Here is a 25,152-nt window from a genome sequence, read left to right as displayed (position 1 = left end):
TATCTACGCTCAGATATATTCTTTCGTTTAAAATTTTGTATTACCCAAGTATCTATCGTATAAACAAAGATTTCTGTTGCTACGAAAATAATGCTTCCTATTACAGGTTGGTATAAGAAACACGCTTAAAACAAGTCTACGTAGCAACGGCTATGCAATGCATTGATTGGTCAAATACCACGCGTTTCTATGTGTTCACCGGCGTCTACTATTGAATAGAATTGGACATTAATTTTAAGTTTTAATAATATGTTGTCGAGAAGAGAGAAGCTACTCATTCAACCATGGGAAGATCGCAGGTTTAAGGATCATAGATCTAAGGTAAGTTGAGTTTCCTAGGTAGATATAGATAAGTACCTACCTGCCTACCTGTCCAATTCAACCTCGAAAACTTCATAAATGTTTTAAGCGCAGACAAACTTAGCAAGTTTTGCACTGCTTTGCTACAATCCCGGGTTAATTAAATGATCGTCGTTAGACTGAAGAGAACTGATTAGGTAGTAGGCATAGAATTAAAGGTATTTGTACCGACTCGTAAATCTATGGGTAGTAGGCTGCTACCGAATACAGTTTTACTTATTGGCATTATCGTGTGCCTACTAGATAAGCAGTCTATTATTCGGTACCGTAACTATTATTTGGCAAAATGTCGCGGCGTTCCCGGCTCAAAGGCATACCGCGAGGTCGTGAACTCGGATGTAGATACCTAATGTAATATTAAGAAAATACCTACCTGGCTGGGGCCTCATCCAAAATGAATTTTTCACTGGCCTCTGATCTGATTTAGGTAGGTAGTAAGTTATGCCACTGTATTAAAGTATCTAAATCGTACCCTTAAATATTAGGTCGGTTTGAGGTCTGGTATGTTTTGGATCGTAACGTCCTGGGTCAAAATCAATAATGTAGGTATGAAATACCTATTTCATGTGTCGAAACCTTAGACCATTAATGGTCTAAGGTCGTAACTAATGTTATCAATTTATATATCCCGCCCCATTAAACGTAATATAGGTAAAATCAGCTCTGCCCTGCATCGACGACCGCGCGCCCGCGGCCCGGCCGCACGTGGCGCTGAAGCTCAAGAAGTGTCAGAAGGAGTTGGACCGCAAGAACAAGATCCAGAGCGACAACTTCAGTCTGCTGCAGCGGCTCGGCGCCATCATGAAGGTCAACCGGCTCGACAACCACTGGCGGAAACCCTTGCCCACGTACGTTCATTGTCATACGTAGGTCTAGGATAGGCTTAGACCATTAGTAACAGGACTTATTATTATTAATGGCCTAAGAGGATAGGTAATCTACATGTAAAAGTTGGTGGTGCCAATAAAAAAACAAAATAAGGGACTAACTGTCCTTTCCTAACCTATCATATGCTACCCAAACACAGAACAGAAAACATGGCTAGGGAGTAGGTGAGGAATGTAACCGCTTAGTCAGTGGGTACGCGTTCAAGGAATTTCAGACAGTTCAATGACAGAACGGTGACTGAGGAGGAAGATTCGGAGTGTTTCAGGTTAAATAGTTCACATTTTCAAGTTGCCTGTACCTATCTCGTTTTCATGGTTCTAAACTTTGAAATATAGTGCGACACAAAAGAGTACAAAATAAATGAGTCACTGACTACAGCGCCCTCATTTATTTTATGAACGACCTAGATCCAAAAATATATTAAGTCCTCCATACATTTACGAGTCTGTAGTTCTGTACTGATACTCTTTTAAGTCGCACTGTATATGCTTAGGTTCTTACTGGCCTTCGATTTGTTATATTTCTAGTTTCCACAAGAAAGTGGGACAGTTTTTCGACTGCGACTCCGTGCAGCGCCTGCCGCCGCCCTGCTCCCCGCTGTCCCCCCCGGAGACCCTCGGCAGCGTCAGGTGCTACGCGTGCGAGTACCGTAAGATGGTGAGATCCTTGACTGAATGCTCCAGTAGCTCAGACCAATTATAGAAGGACCTGTATCGCACTCATAGTCACGAACAAAATTGTCTGTCATTTTCTGAGGAAAACGAGCTTAGATTTGGTACATATCTTATACTAAACTAGAAGTTTTTGCCCGTTTTTTACACCATTCAACTACACAGAAAGGTATTTTTACGGAGCTCTTTAACCGACGAACACGATTACAACTATTTAACATCGATACTATAGAGACAGTTTTTATAATCGCATTAGATCGTTGATCATATTCTTTGACAGAAAAGTAACGTCAAGCGAGGCAGGTCCTATACAATAATTGGTCTGAGTCCAGTAGTCATATCACGGACCTATGAATTTATTTGGCTTTTCTTCGTTCGAAGAAAGTAGTAAAGTATGACTGATAATGGCGGTGCCTAGGAGAACATGTGAAGTCAGTTCCGATCATTATCATCGGATAGCGATCGTTCTAGTTACTACTATTGTCATTGGCGTAACTACAACACGGCACGCGGCGAATTCATTACATCCCCAGAAAAATCGTCAGTATTTTTATTAAATGTTAGATTAGGTAGGTACCTACTTAATCTTGGTTTTCTGGGGGCCCGTAGCATTTACCACCCGGCCACCCTATAGATACGCCACTGACTATTAACATTATCCTATGCGACGTAGGCGAGGCCTATGCACTGTAGTGGGCCATTAAAAATGCTCATTAAGTTATTATATATTATGTGAAAGGCCCCAAGTCCTTTAATTGGGCTATTTATTCTATTCGACTACAACTCCATACTAATAGGTACGTACCTACCTATCTAGTCTATAGTAATATTATAAAGCTGAAGAGTTTGTTTGTTTGAACGCGCTAATCTCAAGAACTACTGGTCCGATTTGAAAAAATCTTTAAGTATTAGATAGCCCATTTATCGAGGAAGGCTATAGGCTATATTTTATTCCCATATTCATGCGGAAACGGGAACCACGCGGGTGAAACCGCGTGGCGTCTACTAGTTAGGCATAAGTGCATAAGCAAGTTTGTTAGCATTTCACGGCTAAACCATTAAACCGATTTGGATAAGGTACAGAGATATTGGAGCAGAGCACAGGCTATTTTTTATCCCGATACCCGCAGGAAAAAATAATTTCACGCGAACGTCATAAAAATGTGTTCGCCGCATTGACCTCTTTTAGTAAAGGACGCACAATCATGTAGAAAACGTCACTTAAAAACTGGCCAATTTTGCTTTGGCAGTTTTAGGATTATTGATAAAGAAAATTATACAAGGCCTTTAAATGTAGTCCAATATTCAATAAAATCCCAAATTCAGAGTAAATTCAACCGTAAGCAATGAGTTTAAGGTTCAATTTGTAAATGCGACTACTTGAATTGAGCGCCAAGAAGTTGTGTTTGGCACTCCTTGAGTGGGGACATTTTTTGGTCACTGACTGTTGACTGTGCATCCACTTTTTAGTAGAAGATCAATGTTAGCCGATGTTAAATAACAATGCGGTCGACGGTACCGATGTAACTAGAAACATGACTTCGTAGGGATGCACTCTCGATTGCTAAAGTAACCATAACTTTTCTTGTTGCAGAAAAGCAAACAAGCCTTCGAGTTGGCATTCGAAAACGACGACGGCGCGATAGATTTACCACCAATAAACATGTATTAAAATTGTTTTAAACGAATTTCTTTTAGTATCTTTGAGGTAGGTAGGTAGACAGAAAACTACCAATTTGTTTACTAAGGCTAAGGCATTTAAGGCTCGATAAGTAATAAATAAAATACCATTACATTGTAATGTTTGGACAGAATTTATTGTTTACTGATATAATAATAATAAATCATTGTGTTTAATTGAAAACCATAATTTCCTAAAATGGCGCCCGCCGCACGAGGCGGTGGACGCTTTCGGTTAAAATCAAACATAAATACTATGTTATATCAAAAAGCATTTCAATCGAAAGCTGGGCCCTCGTCTCTGACATCATCGTGACACGCCAGAGACTAGTTACTGACGTCACACGAATGTAACACCGTATCGTGACACCAGATACTGTAGTCACTGACGTCACACGTATGTGGCACTATCATGACACACCAGAGACTCTAGTCACTGACGTCACACGAATGTGACACCATCGTGACACACCAGAGACTCTAGTTACTGACGTCACACGAATGTGACACCATCGTGACACACCAGAGACTCTAGTTACTGACGTCACACGAATGTGACACCATCGTGACACACCAGAGACTCTAGTTACTGACGTCACACGAATGTGACACCATCGTGACACACCAGAGACTCTAGTTACTGACGTCACACGAATGTGACACCATCGTGACACACCAGAGACTCTAGTCACTGACGTCACAAGTCGCAAATCATTTTCAAACGACAAGAGATATAAGGCCCCCAGTACACTAGTCACGTATTTCGCGGCACTTAACTTTAAAGCTATAAAATTTTTGTTTCGTCCGTTATAATTATTATACGAAATCGAAAAACAAATGAAATATTCAAACATCACAATAGAGTTGCATCACAACGAAACCGCAGCACCTATACATTATGTACACAACATACATTGATCCGCACAATTTAGCCTGAGTACGCATTCCGTACTCTAAATACATTTATATATCTTATTCGATACTATTTTATTCATAAAACCTATCCACATCATCGGATCAGTGTCTGAAGACTCGTTCCAGTCCATGGTCAGTGCTGCAGCCTTTTTGCTTAACGTCCCCCGTCGACCGACGAACGATCAACAAACGTGAACACTTCACATCAAATGATAAATATCAATTACATTTTAAAACAAGACTCGTTCGTCAATCCATCGGGTCCTAACATAATGATTCCTTAAACACCACCACATTAACGATAAACACTTACGGACAGACTGTAAAATCAATCTGTATGCAACAACCTCACGCATGAATACTGACAATCCTGTATAGTTCATCGACCGTAATCAATCAAACTCCATGACATGGAAACTGTGCATCGTGACATTACATTTGACACCAAATCATTATCCATTGATGTCACAGGAAACAAAGGACAATATTCAACAACGCAAGCCGAGTGCAGAGTACACGAACCGTACAATGGAGCAATCAATATTAATAAAAAGAAAATTCAAACATGAATTGACAATACATAACGATAGTTCGCACAGTCGGCACGGGGCTTTACCAAAGTCTAGTTAAGCTTCGGTACACTTTTCGTCGGTTTCATTCAATTTTTTTTTACAATAAAATAATTGTACAAGTTGTACGTCTCAGCAGACAGATCAAAATTCAAAAATTTTTAATCCAAAAACAAGATTTGAGCGTTAAGAAATCTCTCAGTGTAATCTTGTTCATGAAACTAAATTGGTTAGTTATCTATTATTACTTCAATAACCAATTCTTTTGTTAAAGATCAATATTCCATATATATTTGTAAGAAATGAAAACATTTGGAAGCTCCATAAAATGTCCATCTTCTGAAATGTAGTATTCATTAAAAATAAGTATTGTTAATATGTAAGGTTCTTAACTTAGCGGCCTATGATTAATATTATTGCAGTTGCAAATATGTAATTTGTAGTCTCTAAACTTGATCTTTTCGATAAGTCCATGCTTGTGTATTTCTACTTCAGTATCTGTCAAGTTTGCAGTCACACATAGAAGACAAGATTCCAAATTTTTTTAATTTAAACATCAGTATCAATATTTACTCAAGCAACACTATTTTATAGTTCAGTCAGTCGAGTGTTTCTCCAAATAATCCACATTTTGTCAACTTTCCCCTCGATATTCAAACATTATTTCATAGTCCAGTCTGCCGAGCGGTTCTTCAATAGTCTCTGAATAGTCCACATAGTAATTTGTTTTGCGAAAGGCTCTAGTCAGTTTTCCAACAGTCGGTCCGTGTAGTGAGTCGCTCAGTAGCACAGAGCGTAGGGGTGCGCGTGGCGGCAGGGGGTCGCGGCTCAGAAGCGGAAGGGGTCGCGCTGTGCGGCCGCGGGGTCGAACTGGAACCCGGCGTCGGCGGCGGCCGGCACTAGCGTCGCGTCTTCTTCCTGTGAACGACGCAAAATTACTTTGTAATATGCATTAATTTTAATGTAACAATTCTACTTCCATGTCCATTACATCTGTTATTTCAAGCCTTAATAATAGCTTGTAGTCAGGGATCCCTAGAACATTTTGTACACCTGATTACAACCTCGTTATTGATACATGTAGGAGGTTAGATTATCAAAAGTTGTTACTGACCAGATTTTTTTTTTACTATTAATTAATTAATAGTTATACAACTTAACAGGCACAATGTCCCACTGTCTCGATCCAACACTGAAATTTTGATTTCCTGGTAACTACCAGAATCAAGAATTTTCATATAAAAAAGTTGATTGTCTCATCGAGATGAAGCTACTCACGAAAAATTAGCTTGTTAGTAATCAGGTGTACAAAATATTCTGGGGATCCCTGACTATCTAGTATTGAGCTGAATGACACAAAATTACTTTGTAACATACATTAATTTTAATGAAACAATTCTATTTGTCTGTAATTCCATTATATCCATTATTTTAAGCCCTAGGGTTGAGCAGCCAACAATATAGATTTTAGGTGTGATCATCGCCCATTGAACTATGACTGTCCACTCAGATAGAAAGCATTGCTTTCTTACAATCGGACACAAAAGTTCAATAACTTCACAGACAAGCTGTTCAGGCCCAAACAGTTTTCTTGTTTTTTTTTATAAGTGAGCCCTTGACTACAATTGTACCTGATGGTAAGTGATGATGCAATCTAAGATGGAAGCGGGCTAACTTGTTAGGAGGAGGATGAAAATCCACACTCCTTTCACATGACATTGTACACGACATTGTACCCAAATGCTAAATCGCTTGGCGGTACACCTATATCGGTAGGGTGGCAACTAGCCATAGCTGAAAGCCTCCCACCAGCCATAAATAAGCTTCACAGCAGAAATAAGCATGGCGGCAATACTTTCCCAGACAGCTCTAATACTTGTAAAACTTACTTTTTGGTACAAAATTGTATGATTTTGGAGAATAATTACCTCATCAGCAAAGTATTGCTCAATGATGTCATAGGCCATCTTGTAGATCTCCACCTTCTCGTGGCCCTGCAGCTCCTCTATCTTGTCGATGCCGCCGCACTGCTCAATCATGTTGGCCACCTGGTCCACATTGTCGCCCGCCATCTTCAGCATGTTGCTGAGCCCGTCCAACACCACCTGCGGGCAATGGCGTGCACAAGGTTGTTAACTAGGGTAGGCACTATACATACAAATTAAATGAAATAAGAAATTCGTTCTACAACTGAGGGTGTGTATCGAGTCTTAAGGGTAGGCAGCACATTTATGCCTCTACTAGCGGACGCCCTCCACTTCGTCTGCGTGAAATTTAGTGAACCATGGATTTTTCCGGGATGAAAAGTAGCGTGTGTTAATTCAGAGTAAAATCCATTTCAATTCCAAATTTCAGCCAGAAACCTATGTAGTCTTTTTCTGTCTGTCTGAATGTATTGGGTTAATTTTATTTGAAAATATATTAATTAATCATGAATATGCATGTCTCAGATGGCAAGAGAGTGATTTGGAAGACATGTTACTCTTGTAAGGTAATATTCAGGTGTAACAATTCAAGATTATAAAGAAATGCATAAAAAAAGAGATAAAAATGAGAACAAACACAAAAATAATGGTTAAACTACTCACATTGATAACTTGTGTATCCTTGCATGCGAGGAGGTTGCAGAATGGCGGGATGACTCCACAGTTGATGAGTGTGGCCACTTGATCCTTGGTGCCACTGATGCTGAGGTTGGAGACGGCCCACGCGGCCTCTTTCTGCGTCTGGAACTCTCCCTTGCTGAGGTTCTCCACAATCTTGGGGAGCAGGCCCGCGTCAATGACTGCTTGCACTTGTTGCTTGTTGCCCGCTGTGATGTTGGATAAGAACCAGACTGCTTCTTTGCAGATCTTCTCTTTCTGATAACCAAATAAACACTCAATCTGGCATTTCTTATCAATTTATTCAACACCGCAAACTATTTTTGTTGGGTGGTGATGTTTACAAGCAATGGTGTAAATAAAATTTCATTTATTTATTTATTTATTTATTTAATATCAAGCAATACCATACATTACATTATACAATATAATAATAATAATTACAAGTTACATTTTATTACATAATGCAAGTTATGGATACCCAGTTTGGGCGTAGCCTTTTGTCGAGTGAGTGATAGGGAGACCGATTTTATTTTTTGCATTTGCTTGCTACTAGAAAACATTTTAACACCAACCAAGTGTCTATAAAATTATTGTCAAATTTCTGTATGTATGGATTAATCTAGGAATTAATGGAAGTAATAAAAGACAAGGTACAGCACATTAGTGAAAGTTATCTGAAATATTATTGTAATTATATGAATAAAATAGTAAGTCATTACTTACTGGATGCGACAGTAGTGCTGGGAAGTGTGACAGTGCGTCACAGTTGAGCACCACCTGGGTCTGTTCGTCCGTCCCTGTCACAATGTTGCCCACAGCCCTCAGGGCTGCCGTCTGTGTCTTGACCTCCTTGTGTGAGAGCAGGGGAATCAGCTTGGGAACTATGCCTGAGTCTATAACCATTTGGATTTGTTCATTGCCACCATCTGTTAAATAACTTATTGCCCATACTGTGTCTACTAATATCTGAAATGTGAAAATTTTATGTGTTAGGAACAAAAAAATTGTGCAGATTCCATTGTCAAGTAAGAAGTTGTTCTTAGTCTAAACTAAATATAAAATAACAAATTAAAAGTCATACAATAAAAAACAAGTGTCAAAACAAGTAGAAAATACATGATAACATAATTTTATTCTAGCAATTTTATGTAAAAGATTCTGACCCTGGGAGAACTGGACTGATAGACACAAAATTTGTTACTATAAAAAGTACATGGATATTAAATCATAGATAGCTCTTTTGAGTATCATGAACAATGATTCATGCCAGTAAGATGTCTTTTAATAAGAGTACAGTACCTTTATCAATTCAAATTTTTCCCATTCAAATAGAAATGATAATTAAGTAGTGATTAACATATTTTTTGTTGTATTACAAATTAATTACCTTTGTCACAAAGTCATTTAACTGGCAATTCTACATAGTGAGTGGGAAAGTATTCAAAAGATGATGATGAAAATTGAAATGAATTCAAAGCTCCTTTTCTTTTGATTGACACAACACAACGCAGCACTTTGCTTGTAAACTGTCAACTGAAGGTCAAATTTAAGGCCTTTAAGATAAAATGATTAAATATTTTGTATATTCAGGAAAAGAAAAGACCATGTATTTTTATAATCTTGATGAGCTTTTACATATCCCATTTGGTGTGTTCAATTATTGTTATTGTTTAATGCATATGTGATTGAAAATTAAAGAAAATAATACTCACATTTAGGTCAGAATGAGTGATGAGTACATTGAGCGCAGGCAGAATCTCCTGGATGGTTTTAACTGGTGGTGGTGGGTCCTTGCTCCTACACAGGTTCACGATCACCCACGTAACGTTGCGCAAGAACGATATAGGGATCTCAGGTTTTATGAAGCTAAGCAGAGGTCGCACCACTCCCAGTTCTACAACTAAGTCACGCAGAACTGGGCCATCACCAATGATGTTGCCGAGTGCCCACACAGCTTGCTCACACACATTTTCATGTGGAGACATCAACAATTGGAGGAATAGAGGTACTGCACCCGCGTGAACGACTTTGTTGGTCTGTGCCGAGGTGCCAGACGCGATGTTGGTGAGCGCCCACGCAGCTTCGAACTGTAGTGTCGGGTTGTCCACCCTTGAAAGGCACTGAACTAGTATGGGGAGGATTCCAGTCTTTATCAAGTCATCGATAGGCGGGTTCTTGTCGGACGACAGCAGTTTCCGACACTGCTGCACGGCTGTTATTTGCATCTCTGGATTTTCCATGTTCGCCGCTTTCATAACCAGGTCCTCGAGATCGATCGGGGCCAGGTTCCTATCCAAGTCATCTTCGTCTGTAGAGTAGCTGGCTGGCACATTTCTACGCTTTTGTAAAGTCTCCTCTCTTTTATTCTTTCTCAGTTCAACTGTCACTTCGTTCCTCCGCCTGCGCATTTCCTAAAATACATCGCCCAGATATAAGTTGCAGAGCATTCGCTTATTTAATCAACTAATCGTATATTTTAAATGAATAATTGATATACTTACGTCCACATCCTTGCCCGTATTCTTGAAAACATGCATGCGGTGTTTCGCTGGGTCCGTCGCCATTTTAATGTAGTAGTAGTCGTGGTGGTCAGACGAATATACGTATTACACAATGAAATAAAGAGTTAACTTAAAATAACTTTGTAGAAAACTAATCGAACATGTTTTATTACGACTTTATGCGCTGCTGATTCATTAACCTTTTCCAATTTCCACAGAATATTCTACAAAATTATACCGTCCGTTTCCTCACTCGCACTTCTTAAATTCTTTCTTTAGAGTGACATAGACACTCTGGTTATTTTTTCTTTCGATAACAAAGTTTTGTCTATGGTCAATTATGTGCAACACACACGACCACACGACGTTATAATTAAAAAAAAAAACGAGTGAAGGTAAATTATGATTCTTTACAAAATATTATTACAAAAATATAAAATAAATAATACGGTAATCATAAACAATAAAACACATATAATGTCGGGTGGTGTAAGTCCCAACAAATTGTTGATAGTGTGATTCTGTCCTTTGTCTAACTGCGCAACCGCAAGTGGCAGGATTTAAGAGGGGAATGAGGACAAAGTGGGCGTCTGATATTTGGGGGATCAATAGTTTGATCACGGAATAATAACGACGCACATTCTCTGGTTTATTTTAACATCGCTTACACAAGTGATATAAAAATAATAACCATGACAGCTTTGACGAAGCCGAATAATATACTTTCTAAGGAGACTTTCATAAAATCTCAATCGCCGCAGCTCGAATACGAACCGGATGAAAAGCCAACTTTACTCGAGGTCAGTATCCATTGTACTTATTTAAAAAAAAAAATATTCAGAAAAGTCTTGAAATTCTACCTTAAAATATTGTTCTTGATAAATTAAATATATAAATGAACATTGTGAAATAGTTGAGGAAATAGCAATACTAAATATATATTTTTTTTATTGGGTATTAATTAAAAAAAAGTGTGTGTCAGCTCCGACGCACGGATGGAGTTTACTCTTTTCAATAGCAACGCCTGAAAAGTGAAAGGTGCGCAAGCGAGGTGCAGCGCTGCGTGCGCGCCCACCAACAGCGTGCACGTGCGTGCGGACGCGCTAGGCATGTGAACGCTGTTGGCGGCAGCGCACGGTGAAAGGTGCGCAGAATAGGTTGCGCACAAAAAAGGTAACGCTATGCGTTCATCGAATTTTACTGCCCATATTTTTTTCATAACGGAGGCTATATATGAAAAATCTATTCTTAAGGAGTGAACTCCAATAAGTTATGAAATGACATGCGTTACGTTTTTTGTGCGCAACCTATTCTGCGCACCTTTCACCGTGCGCTGCCGCCAACAGCGTGCACATACGTGCGCACCCATGTGCACGCTGCGCACCCATGTGCACGGCCTGCTGCACCTCGGTTGCGCACCTTTCACTTTTAAGGCGCGAGTATTGAGACGTGCTTCGGGGTAACTTTTTGTTTCTTTTTAACATGCACACTTTTTTTTGTTGGTAAACAGTGCACATCGAGTAGGGCTTTAGTAATGCTTATGTTAAAGAAGACTAAATTTATAGAATTGTAAAATAACTAATAGACTTTATAATATACTTCACATTATATATTTTACTCTTACAATGATATAATCATTAAAATAAATTAGAAAGTTGCGCACCAAAAACGTGACACTTTTTCGTTAGTTCAGTTGGTTTTACCCCTCGGATTTTTCTCATACCGGGCGCCTTATATATAAAAAATCGATTCTTAAGGAGTAAACTCCAATAAATAAGCCTAGTCACAACATTAAACTTCACTATAGAAATATAAATAATATGAATTTCTCGTTTTTTTTTTAAAAATAAATAGATAAATATAAATATGTATATGTGTTAAAGAGGAAATAAATATGGAGATGAGTCGCACCTTAGCTGGTTTGAGATTTTTGTCGATGGTATCGTTAGACTGACTGTGCGTTGTCTGTGGGTCTTGCAGAAGTCTAGCTCAGAGGATACAAACTGCCCTTCACAGATGAATATTATGATATCTTATCTTACCTTATCAGCCGATAGAAGTCCTGGACCTATTCCTCTTGCATGGACCTCCAAGCACAACGATCTCGAGCCGACAGGGGCTCCCTGCAACCCGCTTGATATCCTCGGTCCACCTAGTGGGGGGTCGACCAACACTGCGCTATAAATAAGACGGCCTCCGTGGCGCAGTGGTATGCGCGGTGGATTTACAAATCGGAGGTCCTGGGTTCGATCCCCGGCTGGGCAGATTGCCGTGGCTAGTTACCACCCTACCGGCAAAGACGTACCGCCAAGCGATTTAGCGTTCCGGTACGATGTCGTGTAGAAACCGGGAGGATTGTGGATTTTCATCCTCCTCCTAACAAGTTAGCCCGCTTCCATCTTAGACTGCATCATCACTTACCATCAAGTGAGATTGTAGTCAAGGGCTAATTTGTAAAGAATAAAAAAAAAAGAGGATTATAAAAATTTTTTTTTTAGAATTCTAAAAAAATTACCTCTCAAGTTATTTAAACAAATAAACGAAAATTGACCACGCCATTTTTCTCCGAAAGTATCTAAAATTTTGAGAAAAATACAGAAATAAGCTTTCTACTTGAACGTTTCCGGAAAATTTTGAAAGTATCATATTTTTGAATATGAAGGTCACTTTTGGGGGGCAAGATGGAAAATACAAATAAAAAGCTTTTTTAAACTGCATCGTGTGATACATCAAACAAACGAGCTCGGTAAGAGGATTGTAAATATGTTTTTTTATAATTTTAAATAAATAGTTTTCAAGTTATCTAAGAAAATAGACCATCCCCCCCCCCTTTTCTCCGAAACTACCTAAATTTTGAAAAAAAAAACAGAAGTTAGCTTTCTACTTGGAAATTTCCGGAAAACCTCAGAAATATAAATTTTTTGAATATAAAAGTCACTTCTAGGGGGCAAGATGAAAATTTAAATAAAAAACTTTTTTAATGCATCGTGTGATACATCAGACAAACGAACTTGGCAAGAGGATCCTAAATATATATTTTTTTGTAATTTTGCAGTAAATAGTTTTTGGAACAACCAAACCTGAAATTTTGAAATAAAAATACATAAGTTAGCATTCTACTTGAAAATTTGTGGAAAACTTTGAAAACTAAATTTTTTCAACTAACTTGGTAAATCAACTAATATTGTACCTACTTGCATATAATAAACCTATTCATCAAAACTAATGTTAAGTTTTGTTAAATACTAATTTTTTTTTAGTATGCTACTATACTATTATAATAATTTAAGGTTTAAATAAATATTTAACAAAACAAATAAGCCAAGAAGAATGTAATGTAACAGAAAGTTACAATTACAATTTCAGGTCAGTTTTCAATTAAGTATAAAAACATCATCATCATCATCATGATGATGATGATGATGATAAAAACTATAACCTGACTACGTAAAAAGGTGTCTTACAAGAAAATATTTCAGATTGGTATAGAGAAATGCATAGAAACAAAAATAGTCATGGCAGAGTCGTAGTCGCACCCATTATATATACATATACATATATACATATAGGTAAACGGACTTCGTCCGCGTGAAATTTAGTTTTCACAAATCCCACGGGAACCATGCAGCCGGCACGAAAAGTAGCCTATGTGTTAATCCAGAGTAAAATCTACTTCTATTCCAAATTTCAGCTAAATCGGTTTAAAATTAACAAAGTTTTATGCAAACTTTCATCCCCTATTATATCCCTTGGGGATAGAATTGATCAAAATCCTTTCTTATCGGATGCCTACGTCATAAAATCTACCTGCATGCCAAATTTCAGCCCGATCCTTCCAGTGGTTTGGGTTGTGCTCGTTGATAGATCACTATGTCAGTCAGTCACCTTTGAATTTTATATATTTAGATTGTAAGTGGTACAGTTTGTGTGGTTTTAGGGGGTAATCTCTGGATCTACAAAACCGATTTTGAAAATTCTTTCACCCATAGAAAGCTACGTTATTTGCGAGTGTCATAGGCAATTTTATTATTCTGTGTTCTTTTGGGAACAGGAACTAAGTGGGTGAAACCGCGGAGCGTCTTTTAGCGGTTTTTTTGCGTCTTTTAGACGCAAAAAAGCCGCTTTTTTTTGTATCCTATGTCTCAATTTGAATGATTACGAATCTTTTATCACCTCATTTATTAAAATCGGTTCAGTAGTTTCACTACGGTGGAACAAACATACATACATACAAACATTAAACATACATAGACTACCAAAATCAATACCCTTCCTTTTGGCTTCGCCGTAGTCGGGTAAAAACATGATAGATTAACAACGTTCGGAACATAATGTATCATCTATGTTCGGAACCCTCGTCACTCGAGTTCAACTCGCACTTGTCCGGTTTTTTTAAATATTAACAGTCTTGTTAGAATCAATCAAAACGTTAACTAAACCACAGAAAACATATGTGACTAAACTTAAATTATTATAACTTATAACTATGAATATGCTTAAGTAATATTCATAAACTGTATCATCTATGGTTATTGTAACAGCCTTCTTAAAATCAGTCAAAACAATAACAAACTTAAATCACATTACTAAATTGTTAACAACAACTGTTCGAAAAATAAACATTTTTAAATACCCAACCTAATCATAGGCATTCTTGTTTAAAACATAAGATGGTAATGGCACAGTATAATCTACTGTGGTAATGGTTGGAATGCATGATTACAGGAGAAGATTGAGATCGAATCTGATTGGGCGAAGAGGGAGTGCATCAAACTCTGGTGCTTCGCGCTCTTTATGAGCTTTACGATGGCGATGATACTGATGGGAGTCATCATGACAATATACCAGCGAATCCCACTCATGCCCGCGAGCCGCTTGCATGGCTTCTGCTCCGTGTCCGTGCCGATGATCAACGACATGACCGATGTGAGTATATTGTGCTGCTCAGCACTTGCTGATGCCGCTGTTGCTGATGTTGTTCAGCGACGCAGTGCTGCTGTATCAGCGCATATCGCTCGTCCGTGCCGATGATCAACGACATGACCGATGTGAGTATATTGTGCTGCTCAGCACTTGCTGATGCCGCTGTTGCTGATGTTGTTCAGCGACGCAGTCTTGCTGTACCAACGCGCCATCCTAGCATTGTGATGTGTGGCACAAGTGTAAGCACGTTTAGTGTCTGATGTCTCTACCACACAGGTACGCGGAGCATAAAAAGTCTATGTAGTACTATACAACAAACACCACTTTGTTATGTTTGGCACAACTTTGAAAAAGGTACCAGCTCAGAATTGTGGTGCATGACCAAGCATACAGCGCTGATTTTCGAGTCTCAGAGAAGACGCCCTTAGAGAGTTTTGATGACCTCTGGCGCAGTTGGTAGTTCTATGGCACTCAACAGAGAGTTCCTGGGTTCGATTCCTGGCTTCGCTCAGTTTAGGATTTTATGATTTCTAAATTGGATTAGGTCTGGTCTGGTGGTAGGCATCGGCCGTGGCCAGTCGTAGCTTTGACTTGGCTCTAAGCGATGTAGCTTTCCGGTACGATGGCGCATAGCAACCGTCAGATGTATGGGCCTAATAAACTTATACCTCTTCCAAGTAAGCTGGTTTCCTTTTTAGATGGCATTGTCACTTACTCGTCGCAGTCAAGGGCTAACTTGTCAGTAATGAAAAAAGTGTAGTTCTGCTCGTATCTTCTTCTGCAGTCGGGCCCCACTAGGCGATGCTTGTGCGCTCGCTCAAAACCCTCGATGACGCCATTAAGAAGCAATCAGAAAAATTACAATAATATGTCACGCAACGTATTGCAGAGCTACCGCGTGCTGCCCCTGAAATGGATCGACTCGCCGGAGTTGCAGCTGGTGGACACGATGCCTGGACACGACAACTACATCAACGCGCTCACCGAGCAGCTGGACCTGGGGCAGGCGCTGGAGAAGATAGCCGTCAGCAACCACGGCCGCCGCGTCGACTTCATCCACGACTTCAACGATAACACCACTGGTGAGTGCTCATTGAGACGATAACACCACTGGTGAGTGCTCATTGAGATTGTGCAGTCGGGGATATCAGGGGATGCGTCAGGAACGAAGTTCTTCTTAACGTAAAAGTAAGTCTGGCTGTCTGTTTACATTTTGATAGCTACACCAGTACACCACAGAATCGATTTGAACATTCGAGCAGATACTTTTTATCCCGGAAATATCTGCGGTTCCAGCGCGTTTTGTGAAAAACAGAACGATGTCGCGAGTTCCTGCTACTCAATTGCATTTATTTTTACCGCGCACGTAGTTCTCTTCGAATAATATATGATTCTTACTAAATGAAATGATGAAATGATTTTCAAAATCAGTTTAGTACATCCAGAGATTTTTTATTTTATTAAGTCATCAGAGTCAACACGGAATTGCGCGGCATTCCATCGTGCTGGCTGTCTCACCTCTAGATTAATTCACTTTTCTAATTTTCTTTCTTTGTAAAAATAAATAGATTCAGGGATTACCTCCTCATCGTCATCATCATTATCAACCCATATTCGGCTCACTGCTGAGCACGAGTTCCTTCTTAGAATGAGAGGGGCTAGGCCAATAATCCACCATGCTACAGGCCCAGTGCGGATTGGTAGACTTCACACTCATAGAGACATTCTCAGGTACGCTGGTTTCCTCACGATGTTTTTTCCTTCACCGTTTGAGACGCGTGATATTTAATTTCATATAATGCACATAACTGAAGCCGTGATAGCCCATATGACCTCTGATTTCGATTTGAAGGCCGTAGGTACGAATCCGGTTCGGGGCATGTACCTCCAATTTTTAAGTTATGAGCATTTCAAGAAATTAAATATCACGTGTCTCAAACAGTAAAGGAACAACGGTGGGTTGGTAATGATGATGACATAACTGAGATATTGGAGGTGCATGCCCCGGACCGGATTCGGACTTTTAATATATAAAGCTAAAGCGTTAGTTTGTTTGACTGAACGCGCTAATCTCTGGAACTACTGGTCTGTATTGAAAAATTCTTTCAGTGTTATATAGCCCATTCATCGAGGAAGGCTATATATTATCCCCGTACTCCTACGGGAACGCAAAGCACGCGGGTGAAACCCGGCGGCGTCAGCTAGTATATAATAAATATGGATTTTTAAAAGGTATTTTGGCTGGTGGGAGGCTTCGGCCGTGGCTAGTTACCACTCTACCGGCAGAGACCTACCGCCAAGCGATTTAGAGTTCCGGTACGATGCCGTGTAGAAACCGAAAGGGGTGTGGATTTTCATCCTCCTCCTAACAAGTTAGCCCGCTTCCATCTTAGACTGCATCATCACTTACCATCAGGTGAGATTGTAGTCAAGGGCTAACTTGTAAAGAATATAAAAAAAAAAGGTACCGGCTGGAATCGGCTTCTATGGGCTCTCCGCCGCTGACGGATACGTCTATCTCATTCTCATAGTGATTTGTATCCAGGCATCCTGGACGACGAGCGCTGCTTCATGATGACGCTGGACTACGACGTGGTGATGCCCCCGGAGCTGTTCGCGTCGGCGCTGGACGAGGGGCTGCTGTTCGACGTGTCGCGCCTGCGCGCCAACGTGCAGGCGCGCGCGCCCAACGCCGACGAGATGCTGCGCTTCGCTGGCGACCTGTTCGCCAGCTGCCGCGGCAAGCCCGCCTACATGCTGCGCGACACGGCGGGCAGCAGTGAGTGGCTCAGAATCAGAATCATTTATTTGCAAGAAACATTAAATTTAGTTATACAAAGAATTTAATCAACATCATTATAAATATCCTGCTTGACGAATCTGAATATTTTTACATTACAAAACTTAACTAGGCTAAACTTATTATAAAAATAAAATAAAAGGAATCTATACTAATATTATAAAGCTTAAGAGTTTATTTGTTTGTTTGACTGAACGCGCTAATCTCATGAACTACTGGTCCGATTTGAAAAATTTTTTCAGTGTTAGATAGCCCATTTATCGAGGAAGGCTATAGGCTATATATCCCCGTATTTCTACGGCAACAGGTACCACGCGGGTGAAACCGCGCGGCTTCAGCTAGTATCATTAACTACAACTATAAAATTAAAATAAATTAAAATTAAAACTAATACCTAAAAATACTTATCAAAATTTACCGCCCTTGGTGCCCATCACGCAGATGTTATGTTAAGATGTTCTTGTGTATTAGGTAACAATGTTTCACCATTATTAGGCATACAATTGTTAAATAATAAAATTAAAATTATATTAATTAAAATTAAACGACACTTACGCACAATTGACAATTTACGCACGCCACAGATTAAACATAATGGGCAGATAGAGCGCACGGAACACGACGTCGTAGCCGCTCCAAATACAAAATTCAAAAACGAATACACCCTCGAGACAGTACGACATGAAGCGTCGCATCAGTAACTTTCAATGCTATTCAAGAAAAATGGCGTCTTAAGTTTTTAAATGTCTTATAGTACTAAAGAAATGAGATGGAGTATCATTTATTGATAATTATTAATTATTATAATAATCTACGTAATTGTTGTTAGTGTTAAATTTTGAAATACAAATTATGATAAAAGTTTGCATATTGGGATGGCACGGAGACGCGTGACTTTTTTTTATGGATTTTACCAGGCTTCGCCACGCTGCTTGAAAATACTCATTCTATATCATCTTTATTCTGTACGCACGCTTACACTTTGTTTCGAAAATACCGGGCGGGCGTGATGCTATCTGCAGGCAGCAGCAGTGGGGTTATCTCCTCCCGGAAATATCGATGAGGGGGTGCGGGCATCGAGCCTTGGCCTCTTTGCCCGAGTATTAGACATGGGGGAACTTTTAGGTCTATGAGTCAAGTTTGCTTGTTGAGTGCCCTACGCTATCCAGCGCCGAGGGTGCTACGTCCGGTATTTCGCATCATCTACAGGCACAGTGGAACAGTGTTTGTTGTTTCAAACTACCAGTAGATGGCGTTAGTAGAACTTTGACACAATCCCTGGTTGCCTGGAAGAAATCGCTACTTAGCGATAAGGCCGCCTTTTGTATGCTGATCTCTTCCTAATTTGTTTTTTATTTCACTTGTTTTTGTCTTTGTGGTGTGCAAATAAAGTATATTTATCTTTATCTTTATCCCTTTTTGTACATCGAACTTGTTGCGATGCAGTTATGCTTGAGGCTCACAGATGGCGCTTTAATTTTATTTATGAAAGAAGATTTACTTTAATTGTGTGGACTACAAGACGCACGTTTTTTTATTATTCAAAGAAAAGTCCCTTAACTCTCACTTGATGTTAGGTGAGTCTAACATGGAACTGGGCTTATTTGGAAGTATAAGTATACGTTAGTTCTATCCATACCTCTGACGGTATCTACCTACATAGTATCGTACCGACACGCTAAGTCGCTTGGCGGTATTTGCCAGTAGGGTGGCCACTACTGACTAGCCATGGCCTACCACCAGACCAGACCTGAGCCGATTTGCAAATGATAAAATCCTGAACTGACCCGAACTAGAAATCAAACCCAGGACCTGTTGAACCCATAGCTATCAACATCGCTAGAGTAAAAACCGATTCCGACTATCCAAGGACTTTCACATATCATTCTTATCAAGGGTTGTCTTTCTCAATATCAGCCTGTTTAAAGACCCAAGGAAGGGCAAGCCAATTCATTAACTTTGACGTATGTTAGTGGACATAATACGAAATGTACCAACTAGCTAGTAATTTTTAGTCACGTTTCGTATTTACTATTTGTTTAATGATCAAAATTCAGATTAGGTATATTATGATTTTTATTAACCGTAAAGCTTCTTGCTTTACGGAATACGAAAAAAACGGTTATTGGTTTTCTAAGACAGTTTCCGACCTTTGTCTTCCATACTAGTTAATTCAACTAAAATAACTCACTGCTCAACTTCTTTAACCGAAATGTGCTTTTTTCTCTTGTCTATAAAATTAATGCAAAATTTATATATCACAAGTGCTTTAGCCAAACTGGATGAAGCTTAGTTATTTCACATCCCAGTCGAGCTTTAAAATTTCAAAATTCAAAATTCATTTATTTCAATTAGGCTTAGTTTACAAGCACTTTTGAAAAGTCAAGTTATGTCACAATTTAAATTAATCTGATGCTGGTAATAATAGTCGAAAAATTAAAATTAAACTTACGAGGGTTCCAAACCGCCTTGGCCCGAGAAGAGCCCACAACAATCTTAGCTAAGGTTTATTTTTTTTGTTTAGGGTTTAAGACATACATATTTTTAAATTCTGTTTCAGTCCGCAAGCGATCAGTGGACGAGCCGGACGCCGACTACATCCACTTCTCCGGCAAACATGTGCTCGAGCTGAAGATCGACAACCTGGCCGAGCTGCTCGCGCTCGAGCAGAAGAACAACACCAAGTAATTGGTAGCGGAGAGTACGATACCAGCTTTACGTTAACCAACACTTCTCTGATGATATTTTTTTTTTTCATTAAGTTATGATCATAATAGGCTATGCAACATTACATCGTCGATCAAGAACAGTATAATTATTATTATTAATTTATTTTGTTATTTATTTTTTTTATTATTATTAATTTATTTATTAACTTTGCAGGACATAAATGGAACACTTCCTACAAAGTGTCGCCTTGTGTCTGTATTTAGTATCAAATACAGACATGTGTACTAATGTTATGTTACTACGTATACCAAGGCGATGAACCAATGTGACGCTACTAGATCCGACAAATATCATCTTACGGATGGATCGTTAGCAGTTTCATGGATTAATCAATTTTAGCTTTAAAGTAAACTTTATTAAGTATACAGTAAGAATACAGAATATCAGATTTGGTTAACGTAAATGCGACATATTTGTTTGTAACAGGCAAAATGTTTGCCTCCTTGGCCAAGATACTAACGTTGCCACTTAGAAGTTAACACGTCCCATTTGTGGCACAGATTATATATTCTATATGTGTATTTTTGACTTTCTCGTCAAATACATTGGAGTAATTTACGTTACATCCAATTGGCGAGCAAAGTTTTTATTCTATTAGTGTTAGTTATAAGACGAAGAGGTAATATTTTTAGTTTTATTGGGCAAAGTGAGCCACCAAGCATCGCTTGGAAATGGCTTGCACTATCTTAGATTTAACAGGCAAAAAAAAAATCATGAAAAAATTAATTAAATTGATTAAAATTAGTTTGGTAGTGTAGACAGCGTTCGAACACACTACATCTGTTTCCTTACTTCAATATATTTATGGCGATATCCAAGCCACGTAGTATATAAGCTTAAATTAAGATCAAACAGAAGAAACAGACACAATATGCAGACAAAAGTAAAAAAAAAGAAAAAAATGTAAAAAAAATCCGTTCAAATCTGATCTACTCCTGCTCACACCCACAGCTATAAACCTAGTTGCAAATAAATTATTGTTTATTTAGATTTCTCTGTATTTTTGACTATGTTTTTTTTGCAATAAAATACATATATTATGTTCATAATAGAATAACTATTTTATCTAAGGTACATTTTTGATATTCGTACATCTGACAAAAAAATATCTATCAAAATATTTTGTTTGGTTGAATGCATTTAAAGAAAAATATAAATATGCATAAATTAATCTAAATTGACAGGTATAAAAAGGATGTTGTCTTTTCACAGAAGTTTTGAGAAAATTATAGTAAAATGAATAAAAAATATCATAAGAATAAAAGAGACAACAAAATAGAGCCGTCCCATTTCGATGATATTAAGAAAAAGGTGAAGGTAACTGCCGCGTGCTGAGCAAAAACCGAGGTCCTGGGTTCGAATCCTGGGTCGGGTAATGGAATATTGAGCTTTTGTTGTTGCACCCACGTGTCTCGAAGAGCACATTAAGCAGTCGGTCCCGGTGATATCCGCTAGACGCCAACCCACATCGGAGCAGCGTGGTGGGTCTAAGCCCCACTATACTTTATAAAGACGAAGGTTAGGCCCCTAAGTGGGCCGTTAAAATAGGCTGATAATGATGAAGAAAAAGGTGTCCATATTTCTGTCAATTTAGGTTTTGTATGTCAATATTGGTGCTAATGCTGTTGTACCAAAATCTCCATGATTATTTGTCAGCATTTCGACAATTAATAGCATCCACGTTGCATTGTCAAAAGTTACAACGATTGTTGGATCTATCAATTTAGATTAATGATTTAGGTACAACAAAATTGGCATAAATACGGGGCTTGGCCTGATAACTAATGCGAAGAGGATCAAGTAGAAAAATATTTTCAATCACAAGAATCACTCTAATGTTTATAGAGTCAGAGTTAATTCAGATGATTTTGAAATAAGTAATATAAAAATATATTACACTAATGAATTGTAGTTTATAAATATGACTACGTTTAATGAAATCTTGGACAATACGTTAAGAGTGAAATTCAACGTAATCTTTGTCTGAAAGGCAAAATGACTTATTTCGAAAGAGTACTGGAAAATTATTTTTCAAATGTTCCGATGAAAATCTCATATTTTTGATTAGTGCCATTTTATGCATTTAATTAGTTATAGTTTAAAATATTTTAGTTTATAAAGAAGACGCTATTAATTAGTTCCTTTATATTTAAAAAATAATTATAATATTATGTTATTTTCCTATTATTATAAATGTAAGTAGGTAGACGCACATGTTTCTCTAATTCTACCTTTAAAAGTTTTTTTTTTTAATTTTTAGACAATGGTGCTAATTTTATAGTCAAACGTCTCAAATGTATACTAAATTGATTAAAAAAAATATTGCTACGGCAAGTATTTAAAGAAATAATTCTAGTTTTACATAAGTCGGGCTACAGACCTTCAATTTTATCTGCGCAGTTTTAATTGTACAGTAATATCTAATTGAAAAATCAAAATCGTTAGAAAAACCGATAGACATAAATGTTGTCAATTTAGAGACTTTTCTACGGAATTAGTGCAACTTGATCACTAGATTGTGGCCCAAGTGACAGTTTGTATCAGTCGCTAAGAGAGATGTGCCCTAATATTTAAACATTTTGTTTTAAAGGTTTATTTTTAACTTAAACAAAACCATTTCATATCATACAAAATATGTATATTTAAGTATTATTAAAATTAAAGAAACTATACTACTAATTGTATAATAGTTTTTATAACTATATTATATACTGTGATCTCATTAAAATCGTATTTTAGGTAAAATTTATTTTTATTATTTCTATTTAGTTTTAGGTACCTAATGATATTCTATCTGTACCTATCGCTTAAGTATTTCAGTCCTATTTCATTTGTGATATCCATTCTCACCGAATAAAATAAAATATCAATATTAATTATTGTTTTATTTTAAAACGAACCTCCTTTGTCCTGCAAAAATATTAAGATATAAAAGATACAACAAAAAATATAAAAGAACTACAGAAAATATCTTCATAGTTATTGTAATACGACATCTTTATATGTGCCTAATATGATTGAGAGAGAACACAACGAACTATACTAAAGCCATACATGAGAAGTACTATTTAAAAAAAAATAAAAATAAAAATTATTTATTAATCACACAGTAACAAATACCAACAAATGAAATATAAATCGCTAGTCATTTACCTAATAATAATTATAATTATTAACTTGTTCTTAAATTATTGAAAATAAATTTGATGAATAAGCTTAAAACATATAGTTAATATATTTCAAATAATATTTTATAAAACAACTATACATATTTTAAAATAAAAAAGTTATGAACTGACATGCGTTGTCTACCCTCATTTCTAATTTGTTTGTTAGTAAACAGTACTCTTCGAGTATGGCTTTACTATATATAATGTAATTCTTGTTTATTAAAGATATAACAAGATAAAACGTAATAAAAAGATAACATCTTCTTCAGGAGGCATTAAAAATCTTTTTGAATAAATATTGTCACTTGGTACTCGTAGTTATTGGCCGACCTCAAAATAGTTTGAACATAATTAATTTTCATTTCTCCTTTCTAAGCCTTGTATAAAGTACTTAAGTTTAGCTATATTTTTTAATTACGTTATATATACTTAAAAGAATAAGATTATTTAGGTATTTAAGAATTTTAGACATGTTGTGACATATTATCTAACTCTATAATTTAAAACTATTGAATTTATTTGGTGAAAGTTTTTGGTGGATTTTGTTTAATCTGTCTTTGCGGTATGCGCGAACAAATCCAAAGAGTAGGTATATAGGACAAACCTGCATGTTTGTCCGCTGCCCACACATCTAAGCGTCCTGCAGACTTGACTATAAACTTGATCGTGAGTGACTGGCGTTACTGACTTTTACGGTAGGTATGCTATAGTAGATTCTAATAACTGATCTATGTGAACGTTTTCATGTAGATACGTTTAATGTATGGTTTGTATATATTCAATATACGTTCGATGTAGATAGGTACCATCTTTAACATTTATAATATTAGTAAGATTGAAAATAGTAAATAGGTGGCTAATACTTACGATGTCTCTGTTTTTGTAAAGATATTATGTTCGGGAAGCCTCCATTGTAAATCTCATGACAAAATGGCGGAATATAGAATCTACAGAATATACCTACAACGCGGGCTTTCTTCTCGCCAACATGCATTCCATTTTCGAATTTATATAAAGCGCGCGCTCCATTGACTGCGTCGTAGCGCCATTGACGTGCATGCACGATGCATGCATTGTTGTCGTATGAATGCCTATTTTTTGATTTTCTACGTGAATTTTCTGATGAAATACAGTTATAAAACCGCTATCCACTGTAGTTAGTTGAATACAGAATAAACTGTAGGTAAATGAGCATACCGGTTTATTCTTTAGGCTCTCTCGCGACTTCGCCCCGCGTAAAATTCGGGGTAAACTTTCGTTCCCTTTACGTTTTTACATTACTACCTACGTCATGAAATAATGAGAAATAAAATGAATTCAGAGTTCAGACCATAATATT

General features: G+C 37.7%; 3 protein-coding genes across 3 annotated transcripts; 2 read left to right on the top strand and 1 right to left on the bottom strand.

Annotated features, from left to right (window-relative positions):
• The first annotated feature begins 123 nt into the window (after positions 1 to 123).
• LOC112050884 (uncharacterized) lies at positions 124 to 4,029 on the top strand. The gene is made up of 4 exons (XM_024089284.2): positions 124 to 321; positions 1,012 to 1,208; positions 1,776 to 1,905; positions 3,514 to 4,029. Exons 1-4 carry the CDS (start codon positions 250 to 252, stop codon positions 3,589 to 3,591), a joined length of 477 nt encoding a protein of 158 aa, XP_023945052.1. The 5' UTR covers positions 124 to 249; the 3' UTR covers positions 3,592 to 4,029.
• On the bottom strand, positions 3,715 to 10,489 carry LOC112050881 (importin subunit alpha-4). Its single transcript, XM_024089282.2, has 6 exons — positions 10,191 to 10,489; positions 9,402 to 10,100; positions 8,413 to 8,655; positions 7,672 to 7,944; positions 7,012 to 7,188; positions 3,715 to 6,001 (listed from the first exon to the last, which is right to left on the bottom strand). The coding sequence occupies exons 1-6, from the start codon at positions 10,251 to 10,253 to the stop codon at positions 5,912 to 5,914; spliced, it is 1,545 nt and encodes a 514-aa protein (XP_023945050.1). The 5' UTR covers positions 10,254 to 10,489; the 3' UTR covers positions 3,715 to 5,911.
• Positions 10,490 to 10,734: 245 nt separating this feature from the next.
• Positions 10,735 to 23,519, top strand: LOC112050882 (uncharacterized). The gene is made up of 5 exons (XM_024089283.2): positions 10,735 to 10,990; positions 14,916 to 15,116; positions 16,003 to 16,195; positions 17,659 to 17,892; positions 20,474 to 23,519. The coding sequence occupies exons 1-5, from the start codon at positions 10,883 to 10,885 to the stop codon at positions 20,599 to 20,601; spliced, it is 864 nt and encodes a 287-aa protein (XP_023945051.2). The 5' UTR covers positions 10,735 to 10,882; the 3' UTR covers positions 20,602 to 23,519.
• Positions 23,520 to 25,152: the final 1,633 nt, after the last annotated feature.

Source organism: Bicyclus anynana, chromosome 3 (assembly GCF_947172395.1).
Source record: "Bicyclus anynana chromosome 3, ilBicAnyn1.1, whole genome shotgun sequence".
In the NCBI taxonomy this organism is placed as follows: domain Eukaryota; kingdom Metazoa; phylum Arthropoda; class Insecta; order Lepidoptera; family Nymphalidae; genus Bicyclus; species Bicyclus anynana.
The sequence above is the reverse complement of the archived record's forward strand: the minus strand, read 5'-3'. Positions and strand labels throughout refer to the sequence as shown.

Coding starts and splice junctions, on each gene's coding strand:
- LOC112050882 (XM_024089283.2), top strand. CDS start 10,883: ATGACAGCTTTGACGAAGCCGAATAATATACTTTCTAAGGAGACTTTC. Junction 10,991..14,915: donor AAAAGCCAACTTTACTCGAG/GTCAGTATCCAT, acceptor GCATGATTACAG/GAGAAGATTGAGATCGAATC. Junction 15,117..16,002: donor TGATCAACGACATGACCGAT/GTGAGTATATTG, acceptor AACGTATTGCAG/AGCTACCGCGTGCTGCCCCT.
- LOC112050884 (XM_024089284.2), top strand. CDS start 250: ATGTTGTCGAGAAGAGAGAAGCTACTCATTCAACCATGGGAAGATCGC. Junction 322..1,011: donor TTAAGGATCATAGATCTAAG/GTAAGTTGAGTT, acceptor AACGTAATATAG/GTAAAATCAGCTCTGCCCTG. Junction 1,209..1,775: donor TGGCGGAAACCCTTGCCCAC/GTACGTTCATTG, acceptor TTATATTTCTAG/TTTCCACAAGAAAGTGGGAC.
- LOC112050881 (XM_024089282.2), bottom strand. CDS start 10,253: ATGGCGACGGACCCAGCGAAACACCGCATGCATGTTTTCAAGAATACG. Junction 10,101..10,190: donor ATACGGGCAAGGATGTGGAC/GTAAGTATATCA, acceptor GATGTATTTTAG/GAAATGCGCAGGCGGAGGAA. Junction 6,002..7,011: donor AGCAATACTTTGCTGATGAG/GTAATTATTCTC, acceptor CGTCGTTCACAG/GAAGAAGACGCGACGCTAGT.